Source organism: Heteronotia binoei, chromosome 7, assembly GCF_032191835.1.
Source record: "Heteronotia binoei isolate CCM8104 ecotype False Entrance Well chromosome 7, APGP_CSIRO_Hbin_v1, whole genome shotgun sequence".
NCBI lineage: Eukaryota > Metazoa > Chordata > Lepidosauria > Squamata > Gekkonidae > Heteronotia > Heteronotia binoei.
In genome coordinates, this window is record NC_083229.1 from 107,189,628 (window position 1) to 107,201,770 (window position 12,143).

At 46.6% G+C, this 12,143-nt stretch overlaps 1 protein-coding gene across 2 annotated transcripts in view; it reads right to left on the reverse strand.

Annotated features, from left to right (window-relative positions):
* Positions 1-937: 937 nt before the first annotated feature.
* The window catches only part of SLC22A23 (solute carrier family 22 member 23), a 159,336-nt gene continuing 148,130 nt past the window's right edge, over positions 938-12,143 (reverse strand). For both annotated transcript variants that reach the window (XM_060244172.1, XM_060244170.1), the window contains 2 exons: positions 11,857-11,980; positions 938-1,925 (listed from right to left, as the gene is read on the reverse strand). In XM_060244172.1, the coding sequence (XP_060100155.1) occupies positions 1,565-1,925; positions 11,857-11,980 (485 nt within the window). In that variant the 3' untranslated portion in view covers positions 938-1,564. The remainder of the gene's footprint in view (positions 1,926-11,856; positions 11,981-12,143) is intronic.

The following is a 12,143-nucleotide window of genomic DNA, read 5'->3' on the forward strand; positions in this document are numbered from 1 at the left end:
TTTTAAGGAAGGGAGGTGGGGAATAAATAGTTTTCACTTCACTGCCGCCCCAGCCCTAAGTACAGGAGCAAGCACACATGGATTTCAGTGGAACTGACATCCAAGTATCTTTAAGGATCAAGGTATCAGCCTCCATTGACAGCCAACTGAAACAATGGGACTGATTTCTATATTGGGGAAACAGTGGAAATCCTACAAGAGCACTTGGGGTTTTGTTTGGTGCACTTACGGTGGCCATTTCCTATGGGTTTTCAAAGCTGGAGGTGGCAGCTCCAGTTACCGTTGAACAATGGTCTGATAACTGCATGCTAATGTCACGGGGAGGCCACTCTCCTCTGCAGAAACATCACACAGACCCCTTTGCTTATTCCACGTCTCCCCCTCTCTTCTCCTAATCTTAAACCTTGCCTTATTCTAGCATTCCTTTGACATTGGGTCTGTTCACTTCAATATTCCACCCATTAAAATCAAACAGTCTTTGGGACAGTGAGGGGATAGAGCAATGCCAACGGCAGGGTAGTCACAATTCCAGCTTAGCTGCTTTTGGGAACAAATGTTTTCACATCCCAAATCCCTTGAGCATTCATGCCCCCCTCCCAATTCGCAAACATTCTCTTGCAAAATGTTAACCATTGATCAGTTTCTAGACCTCCGGTTAGACTGAAACCGCTCTTGGGAAAGCCTTGACTTCCCTGCCGAGCAATGGATTTGAAATTGCTTAGATTGAAAGCTGTTAATCGACACTTGCAGGAACTTTCGATACAGAGACACATTCCTTATTTAAATCCACACGTCTAATCCAAGTTGGAAAAACCCAGCTTGCTTGTGTCGTGGTTTGTTTTCGACTTTGAACTGCAATACCGAGACTTCTCTAGCTTTAATTTTGAAAAGAGTATTTAAAAAAAAAAAAAAAACCAAACACACACACACACTGGGGCTCAGTAGCCAAACTCTTAACTTTTGCTGCCTTTAGTGCAGTTGGGATTGCAAGGCAGAGCTCTGTATGCACACTTCTACAGTAGGTTCGCCTGGGGAGGGGTGGATAGGTGGGAAATCAGATTATCTGGCGAGACAAAGAAAATGCATCAAACCTAAAATGTCAGTCAATGAATTCATTGTCGCAGCAACAGAGGTTTCATTCCTCTGACAAAAAACAGAGACGATAATTTTTTTTTTAAAAAAAAACTCAACAACCCATGATTTCTTTCTTGGAATGGCTGCGCTTCTTAAGAACAACATGGCTTTATGTTTGTGGTCAACCGAAGGAAAAGGGTATAAAGTGCTTCTTGGAAAAAAAAATAATCAAAATAAATAGAAACAATTCATGGCAGGGGGAAAAAAAAAGTTCTGATGGGTGGTTATCTCCAGCCAGTTTGCTTTGAAGAAGTGTTTTCCCCCATAACTGTTTCCAAAGCAATTTGCACCCCAAATCAACAGTTCCTACAATAAGTGGCGTTAGCAGCAGAGTCCATTTCCCCTGTGTATCCATCCCTTCTTTCACTGATCTGTAAACCTTGTGTGGAAAGCACTTCCCAGGCCAAAAATATGCGCCTCCACCAGCCAGCTACATAGCCTTCATCCCATTGGCAGTGACATTCTCGCTCACCCCGTCGCTCACGGCTGCTGAATCGTGGAGGCCGGAGTAGTGCTTGAGCTCAGAGTTCGTCAGCAGCAATGGCTGCTCCCCGGCCTTCTTGTGGGGCAGGAGGGGCTGCCGGGTGTAATGTTCGCCATCTGGAATGTTCTCTGGCAGGTTCTGGTTTTTGCTCTCGGGCAAGAGGAGGATGCAGATGATGCAAATGAGCGTACAGCAGGCAAAGATCACGTGGTGGAGGAAATAGCCTTTCTGGTTATGGAGCTCCATGATGGGTGCCGTCAGCATACCGAAGCCTGCGCTGGCCTGAACCAGGCCGAGCCCACCGCCCCTGTGGAAAACAAGCATTGTTCACAAAATGACCATAATCTCAGTTGATCCGTGGGCATTGGTGATATTTAACATTATGCAGAGTAGGCTGAAATGCAGGGGTGCACATTTGTTGCCCACAGAAATGCATCATCTCCAAAACTTAACTGATGAATAAACATGGATATTACATTTCTTTTAATGATAAGAAAAAGAAAAGAAGACAACTGCAGATTTATACCCCACTCTTCTCTCTGAATCAGACTCAGAGCTGCTCACAATCTTCTATATCTTCTCCCCCCACAACAGACACCCTGTGAGGTGCGTGGGGCTGAGAGTGCTCTCCCAGAAGCTGCCCTTTCAAGGACAGCTCTGCGAGAGCTATGGCTAACCCAAGGCCATTCCAGCAGGTGCAAGTGGAGGAGAGGGGAATCAAACCCGGTTCTCCCAGATAAGAGTCCACACTCTTAACCATTACACCAAACTAGCAGAACCAGATTTGATTCCTCACTCCTCCACTTGCAGCTGCTGGAATAGCCTTGGGTCAGCCATAGCTCTGGTTCTCCCAGATAAGGGTCTGCACACATAACCACACTACACCAAACTGGCTAAAAGCAGCTTACTATGGTCATAACATTCCAGATAAACAGTTAAACAGAGTTCTGCCGAATGCACTTTGAAAAACCCACATCTCCAAATGCAAGCACAAACAAGGTTTAGAAGAAGACGACAATGATAATGGATTTATATTCTGCCCTCCACCCTGAATCAGAGTCTCAGAGCAGCTCACAATCTCCTTTATCTTCCTCCCCCACAACAAACACCCTGTGAGGTGGGTGGGGCTGAGAGAGCTTTCCAGAAGCTGCCCTTTCAAGGACAGCTCTGAGAGAGCTATGGCTGACCCAAGGCCATTCCAGCTCTACCAGTCTTACTACTCCAGACAAGCTCTACCAACTTTGGATCGCCTTGTCCTTTCCTACTGTCCCAAGTGCCAAATACCCCACAATTCATCTTCGTCACCACAACAGAGGGTTATATCCCATCTAAAACTTCACCATACTTACTCCTTCTGAGCCTCAGAGGTACCCTTACTAAAAAATCAAAGCTAAACTATGTTTAAAAGATTGCAATAAAAAAAAGACAAATCCTTCTTCAAGTTTCTGTTCAGAAAATGCAGCTTCCATTACTATACCGTACCCCCTACATTCCTCTACTTGGTCTCCATTGAAGCTTCAGAAATTAGAATTACTTTTGCTATCTTCAGAAGAACTGGACTCTGATGAGGCAGTGTAGAAAGCTATTAAATAAAATATATAAACAAGCAGGCCACTCCTTGAGTTGTGCTCCAATGGCAACTAGCAGGATAACAAATGGTGCCCACGCCTAGTAACAGAAGGACTTATAAAACAAGAAGCGCTCCTGGCCAGCTGTTAAACCATACCTCTGAGCAGGGCTCACTTTCTAGCAAGAGCTCCTTTGCATATTAGGCCACATCCCCCTGAGGTAGCCAATCCTCCAAGAGCTTACAGGGCTTCATACAGGGCCCACTGTAAGCTCTTGAAGGATTGGCTGCATCAAGGGTGTGTGGCCTAATATGCAAAAGGAGCTCTTGCTAGAAAGTGAGCCCTGGCTCTGAGTGAATGTGGAAGGATGGGGAGGGGTGGAAGGGGTCCACCACAATGAGTGGTACTTGTGAAGAAAACCAAAGCTGATTCCAGAGGCACAAAACTTTTGAAGGAGTTAATTTTTACGTCAGTTATACCCCAATAGATAATGCCAGGGGAGCAGCTGTGTTGGTTTGTTGCAGCAAAATTAAACAAAAGTTCAATGGTTCTTTAAAAGACCATTGAAATTTATTGCAGCATTGGTTTTTGAGAGTTAGAGCTCACCTCAGTATATAAAGTATTCAAATGTCTAGTTGTCCTCATCCTAACAGACCAAATTGTAACTACAATTTAACACCCGACTGAATAAAGTCAACAGAATAACAATCCTCACAATTACAAGGTGCCTGTTGTGGGGAGGGGAATGGAACGTGATTGTAAGCTGCTTTGAGGGGAGGGGAATGGAACGTGATTGTAAGCTGCTTCTCTCCTCAAGGTAGAGAAAAGCAGGGTATAAAAACCTATTCTTTTTGTACTTAAATTTAGATTCATTCATAGAGTAAAACCAAACAGCCTCATCCGTGACTGAGAAGGGAAAAACATTTCACTGTGGGAGCTTGGACAAGTGGCACCTTAACCTCCTTTGCACCTCCTTCCTAACAGTTCCTTTGTTTATAAAGTCTTTCTATTCCCCAGATGCTCGTTTGCAAAGGTAACCACGAAGACTTGTGAAATTCTCTGTGTTACCACTAGGGAGCAGGCTTCCCTCAGATTTATTTCATAAGAACTGTTTTTGAAAAGGCATTTCAAACGGATTCGTTTTAACATCTATCATTTCTCTTCTTCAAATTTCACACAGCTAGGTGGGTTTCAAATGCTTAAAGAAATCTTAGCTGATTACTCATTTTCGTTGACTCATTAAAATCAGCATCCATGAATGAGAACAGCATCATATCTCCTTGATTTCCAGGATGCTTACATGCATTCCTTTTGCTGTCAGGAGGGAATGCATGCCTGTTTTAGAGAAAGCGTTTCCTCCTGCACGCAAGACAAATGGGGAATTGTGGTGCTCGCCACTGATGGATTTTGTAAATAAGAACATTTTAAAAGAGTTGCTGTTCCAGTAATTGGAGTTGGTGTAGCCTAAATTACAAAGCAGGAAATCCTGGCTCTGAGTCTTTCCTCTCCCATGTGAACTGACTAAGGCTGTGTGCCTGCGTTCTTGAATGTTCCACTACTGTACTGTTTCACTGAAGCAATAATTGGAAACTGATTTGGGGAAGTCATTCTTTGATAGCCTTTGTCCCTTTCCCTCCTGCAATATGGGTCTAATAATACTAGACTGCCTTACAAATCATGTGGATTACAAGAGGTAACCTAGTTGAACATGCATTGATAGAAAGAAGAAGCTCTGTGCACCCAAACACCCATCAGTACTGCAGTCCAAGTTCTGCTCATGACCTGAGTTCACTCCCGGCAGAAGCTGGGTTCAGGTAGCCAGTTCAAGGTTGACTCAGCCTTCCATCCTTCTGAGGTCGGTCAAATGAGTACCCAGCTTGCTGGGGGGAAAGTGCAGATGACTGGGGAAGGCAATGGCAAACCACCCCGTAAAAAGTCTACTATGAAAATGTCGTGATGTGTAGGAAACAACTGGTGCTTTCACAGGGGACTACCTTTACCTTTACCTTACAAATCATGTTGATTACAAGAGGTAACCTAGTTGAACATTCACTGATGGAAGGAAGAAGCCCTGTGCACCCAAACACCCATCGCCAATGAGTGACAAGGGTTTTGACCTTTAAACAGCTTGGGTCCGCAATACATAGAGCAGAAACTCTTTTGCATATTAGGCCACACCCCCTGATGTCACCATTGTTCCACACAGGGTTTTTTGTGTGGAGAAAGCCCAGCAGGAACTTATTTGCATATTAGCCCACACCCCCTGAAACCAAGCCAGCTGGAACTGCTTTCCTGCTTTTAAAAAAGGCCTTGTGTAAAAAGGTGAAGGACTGCCTCCACCTCTACTGCCTGACTTGGGGCTTGAGACCCACATGTGAGGCCTACTTTAGGGAATCAGCCTCAACCAAAGCTTGGCTAAGACCCTAAAGGGCTGGTCTTTCCTCGTGCTGCCTACCATCCATGGAATGCCCTCTCCCAAGAGCTGAGAATGACCACCATCTGGAGGGGTGTGTGTCAGGGCCAGATTAATAAATAGGCCGAGTAGGCACGGGCCTATGGGCCCCCACGCATTTACGGGCCCCAGGCCAGTTTGCCTCTCTCTTCCTCTCCCCTGCAGCTTTGTCAAAGGGGCTTTTGAGAAGGGGCCTGCAGGAGATATTAGGAGATAATTTGGGAGGGGCCCCTGAGATTTTGACTGTTTGGGGCCTCCACAGGGTTTAATCCAGCACTGGTGTGTGTGCTTCTGAACTGGTTTAAAAGCCAACCTGATCCAGAAGGTCTTTGATGTAGACCAAGGGTGGCCAACAGGTGGACCAAGGGTGGCCAACAGTAGCTCTCCAGATCTTTTTTGCCTACAACTCCCATCAGCCCCAGCCAGCATGGCTGATGGGAGTTGTAGGCAAAAACATCTAGAGAGCTACCATTGGCCACTCCTGATGTAGACTGTTAATGATGGTCTGCCCTAGATGTTGGCACTACTGGGGGTGGGTGGGTAATGGCTGCTGCCACTGAATGTTTTAATGGTTTCTCATTTTACATTAGAAGTTTGCTCGAGGACTTTGAGCAGACACAGTGCTAAGGATATGCAGACTCAGCCTATTTCACTTTCCCATCTCTTTTCCGGCTAGGGTTGCCAAGTCCCCTCCGCTCTCCGGTGGGGGACTTTCGTGCACATGCAAAGTGTGCGACACAATGACATCACCCAGAAGTGCTATCATCGCACCGGCAATGGCACTCACGGCTGCTCTAGCCATTTGGGAAGAAAAAACCTCTATGGTACCTATTGTGCCCAGGAAAACTGTAAGAGTTTTCCCGGAAATGCCTAGAGCGGCCACGAGTGACAGCATGATGACATCACTTCTGGGTGACGTCATCGCACTGACATCAGGCGAGGTTCCCCCTGCCAGCTCAATGTGGGCCGGCAGGTAGGGAACCTCCTAGGTGGGGTAACCCGGCAATGGAGGATGATACGGGGGGTGGTCAGTGATAGGACAGATCCATGCAAGATTATGTATAGAGTGAAGAAAGTGGATAAAGAGAACCCTTTCCCCTTCTTCCATAATGCTAGAATGTGGGATCAACCATGCTATGAAATGGACCGGCAGTAAATTCAAGACAGACAAAAGGAAGTACTGCTCTGTACAATAGCTAATTTATTCATGTAACTCACTGCCACAAGATATGGAGACAGTCAATAACAGACCATAAATTTGTCCACCCTCTTTTAAAGCTATCAGCCGTAATGGCGAAATAGGGGGCCCTTCTGGTGTCAAAGGTAGACTGCCTCTAGGTGTCAGATGTTCAGGTAGGGTTGCCAATCCCCAGGTGGGGGCAGAGGATCCCCCAGTTTGGAGGCCTTCCCCCAGCTTCAGGGTTATCAGAAAGCGGGGGGGGGGGAGAAAAATGTCTTCTGGGCACTCCATTATACCCTATGGAGACCAATTCCCATAGAGTATAATGGTGAATTGATCTGTGGGTATCTAGAGCTCTGGGGAGGGTTGTTTTTTGAGGTAGAGGCACCAAATTTTCGGCATAGCAGCCAGTGCCTCTCCTCAAAATACCCCCCAAACTTTCAAAAGGATTGGACTAGGGGGTCCAATTCTATAAGCCCCCAAAGAAGGTGCCCCTATTCTTCATTATTTCCAAATGGAGGGAAGGCATTTAAAAAGTGTGTGGCCCCTTTAAATGTGATTGCCAGAACTCCCTTTGGAGGTCAATCATGCTTGTCACACCCCTGCTCCTGGCTCCACCCCCAAAATCTCCTCCCTCTACCCCCAAATTCCCCAGATGTTCAGGAGTTGTCAGCAGGTGAGAGTTTTTGTCTGCGGGCCCTGCTTGAACTTCCCTCTGGCAACTGACTGGACACAGCTGGGAAACAGTATGGTGGACTAGAGCAGCGGTCCCCAACCTTTTTGGCACCAGGGACTGGTTTTGTGGAAGACAATTTTTCCACAGACCGGGGGGGGGGGGGATGGTTTTGGGATGACACAATTTTATACACTTTATTTCTATTGGTTTGGTGTACTGGGTTAAGTGTGTGGACTCTTATCTGCGAGAACTGGGTTTGATTCCCCACTCCTCCACTTGCAGCTGCTGGAACGGCCTTGGGTCAGTCATAGCTCTTGCAGAGCTATCCTTAAAAGGGCAGCTTCTGGAGAGAGCTCTCTCAGCCCCACCCACCTCACAGGGTGTCTGTTGTGGGGGAGGAAGATAAAGGAGATTGTGAGCTGCTCTGAGACTGAGATCTGGAATGGAGGGCAGGATATAAATCCAATGTCATCACTGTTTTATTATTATTACTACATTGTAATATATAATGAAATAATTATACAACTCAAGGCCTGGATGCTAACAGGCCATGGACCAGTACCAGTCCATGGCCCGGGGGTTGGGGACCCCTGAACTAGATGGACCCCTGGTCTGATCCATGATAGATAATTATGTCTTCCTAAAGCCCAGTGTGCACCATTCCAGGATCCCTGTATTGCTTTCTTCAGGAAACTCTTCAACTCTACTTCTAAAACCCAGTTTTGCTTGCATTTATTTGTTCTCTTATCTCAATCTCATTTCACATGTTCCTACACTTTTCTACAGAAATATGAATGGTATCCATTAGAAATAATCCCTTTTCTCTAGTTTTCAGGAATCCCAGAGCAAAAGAGAAGTGAGTCAAAAGGCTTTGTTACTGAGGGAGGGTTGCAGATTCTTGTTTACGCTTCCTTCAACGCTTCCAATCCACCCTCTGAGCCCCGAACAAACTAGAAGTTGAAGCAAGTTTGAGAAGTGCTCATGGGAGCCGGCCTGTGAAGTAGTCAGAATACCTTTGTGGTTCCTTGCTGCTGATCTCTTGCAGGTACAGAAGGTGAGAGGTGCCCCAGATAGTACAAAGTGAACCTTTCATTCTTCACTTTCTCTCCCCTTTCTTCCTAATTAACTCGCTTGATAAAATATCATATTCTGTTTGGCAGCAGCGAACGGACCGGGACGCACACAGAGTTGTTCCGTCAACATTTACTGCAGGAGGATTATGAGTTTCATTTTGTTAAAGATCTGAAAGCAGCTTTGCAATGCACTCCTTGGCACAAGGAATTCAAATTCTTCAATGCTGAAGCCCTTGGCAGACTGGGATGGGGCTGACCACAGCGAAGGGGTCAGCATACTAAAGATCTCAGCAACTGAGGCGTCAAAAAGCTCCCACTCCACATCTCCCTGTATGGCTTTCTTCAGGAAACTTAGTTGCCATCCTCCAGGTGGCACCTGGAGATCTGCTATTACAAATGATCTCCAGATGACCCAGATCAGTCCCCCCTGGAGAAAATGGTTGCTTTGGAGCAGGCCTGTAGCACCCTATGGGGCCTAGAGGGCCCAGCCTCCTTGTGGATTTTACGAGCCCCCTCCCCAAGCCTTGGGTCCCCCCTCCCCCTCAGGACTCCTCACCCCAATCGCCTTAGCACATGAAGCAGGTAGTGGCACTGGCAAGCTCTTCCCTGAAGCACTCTGTGCAGAGTTGAGTGGGTAAGTGGGCAGCCAGCCCCACCCCCTGCTCCCAGCAGCCCTCAGTCCGGCCAGGAAGAGCTGGGGGTTCCACGTGCGGCCTTGTTTTCCACCGCCATGAGCCTGAACGGTAAATTCTTGACTGGGTGGGACGAGGGGCCCCTAGATTGCACAGGCTGCAAGGGCAGCTAGATTCTTTTTGGGGGAGGGAGGGAGGAGGGCGGCCAGGACATGTCTCCCTCAGCCAGCGTGTACTAGCTGCACACGTTTTCTGCTGCTCCCGGTTGGGGAAGAGCGCAGGAAAGCAGGGAAATGCAGAGGGAGCACAGAGATACAAATCAGACTTCTTTTGAACTTTGGAATTGGAACTGCAGGCTGAGCTCCAGGAAAGGTAGAAGGGGAATCGGAGCTTACATGCAATTTCAATCACGCTGGAGGGGGGAGGGAGAGGGGTGGTCCCCAGCCTCTCCAACTTCTTGCTCTCACCCCCATGTCCCCTTCCTATGGTCCACTGTGACCCCCCTCCCTCTTTGACTCTTGGCTATGGGGCTGCTTTGGAGGGTGGACTCTATGGCATCATGCCCTGCTGAGGGTACTCCCTGCCCAAACCCTGCCCTCTCCAGGGGGCACCCCTCAAATCCCCACACATTTCCCAACCCACAGCTGGCAATCCTACGCTTGGCCTGATTATCTTTGCCCAGATCTGGAATGGTCTGCTAGAGTTCACAGAACTTGCGAGGCAGGAATGCAGGAGGACGGGCAAAAAGACAGTGAGACTGGGACAAGCCACTTTGCTTGATAAACCTGAGTCCCCTGAGCCAACAGCTAGCTCCTTGAGGGAAGGACTCCCCTGGGCAGAAAATCCAACCCAGCACAATACAAGCACCATAGTGATTATGCTGTATATTTAAATCCAGTCAAGTCTTTAGAGCTACAATCTACACTGCCTTCATTCCCTTCAAACAGGCCGATAGGACTCCTTCACACCAGTAGTCATTCAAACATGCTCATCAAGGCACTTTTCTGTATAAGGTAAAGCATTAAAGTGATAAGATCATCTTAAGGAAGTACAGGCACTTATGATCCCCCAAATAGGTATCTTGGTTGGGTTAAAAGACAAGAGCTAAAGCATACAGGTGCAAAGGATGAATGTGGATGTCTGACTTGCTCCGGGAATTAGATAGGCACATGTTATGAGTCAGGGGTGGAATTCTAGCAGGAGCTCCTTTGCATATTAGGCCACACACTCCTGATGTAGCCAATCCTCCTGGAGTTTATAGAAGGCCCTGTACTAAGAGCCCTGTAAGCTCTTGGAGGATTAGCTGCATCAGGGGTGTGTGGCCTAATATGCAAAGAAGCTCCTGCTAGAATTCCACCCATTATGAGTTATGACTAGATGGAAAATGCCATCGAGTCACAGTTGATTTATGGCGACCCTGTAGGATTTTGAAGGCAAGAGATGTTCAAAGGTAATTTGCTACTGCCTAGCTCTGTATCACAACCCTGGTATTCCTTAGAGGTCTCCCAAATACTAGCCAGGGCTGATGCTGCTTTGCTTTTGAGTTCTGATGCTAGCCTGTGCTAGCCTGGGGACAATTAGATAGCTAGACTAGATAGCTACCTGTTATGATTAGACTAGGAACAATGCAAAGCAACAGAGGAAAATAATAGAATGGGAAGGACAAGAGATCTCTTCAAGAAAATTGGAGAAATCAAGGGAATGTTTTGTGCAAAGATGGCCATGATAAAGGACAAAAATGGTAGGGACCTAACAGAAGCAGAAGAGATCAGGAAGAGGTGGCAAGAATACACAGAATTATACAAGAACGGTCTCAATGTCCCGGACAACCATGATAGTGAAATCGATGACCTTGAACCAGACATCCTGGAGAGTGAAGTCAAATGGGCTTTAGAAAGTATTACTAACAACAAAGCGAGTGGAGATGATGGTATTCCAGTTGAGCTATTCAAAGTCCTAAAAGATGATGCTGTTAAAGTGATGCACACATTATGTCAACAAATTTGGAAAACACAACAGTGGCCACAGGATTGGAAAAGATCGGTTTATATTCCAATCCCAAAGAAGGGTAATGCCAAGGAATGTTCAAACTATTGCACCATTGCACTAATTTCACTTGCCAGCAAGGTCATGTTAAAGATCCTACAAGCTCGGCTTCAGCAGTATGTTGATCGGGAACTACCAGAAGTTCAAGCTGGGTTTTCGAGAGGTAGAGGAACTAGAGATCAAATTGCCAACATCACCAAAGGGTGATTAACACATGGAAGTCACTGCCACAGGAGGTGGTGACAGCTGCCAGCATAGACAACTTCAAGAAAGGATTGGATAAACATATGGAGCAGAGGTCCATCAGTGGCTATTAGCCACAGCATATTGATGGAACTCTCTGTCTGGGGCAGTGATGCTCTGTATTCTTGGTGCTTGGGGGGGGGACAACAGTGGGAGGACTTCTAGTATCCTGGCCCCACTGGTGGATTTCCTGATGGTGCCTGGTGTTTTTGGCCACTGTGTGACACAGAGTGTTGGACTGGATGGGCCATTGGTCTGATCCAACATGGCTTCTCTTATGTTCTTAATACCAGTGGACTACCTTGTGACAAAAGCGAATTTCTTCAAAATTACTCAAATTCCAAAAGTGAGCTTTTCACAGATCCTACCTGATTACTGTTGGCGTGATTTCAGCACAGAAGAAAACACTGAGACTTCCAACTGCATGTGACGAAAACATGCCCACGATGGAAAACGCAGTGGAGAATTTGTCCTTGACGCTGTCACTCATACCTGTTAGAATACACACATAAAGGTTTGTCCCTATCCCACAAATACATAGGAATCTCTCTTAGAACACCGTAACTGTCTTAAACAGCATGGTAAAGATAGCATAAAAGGGTGGTTATTGTCCTGCTGATTAAATGTAGGAACTCTTCAGAGGACTCTTCAGAGG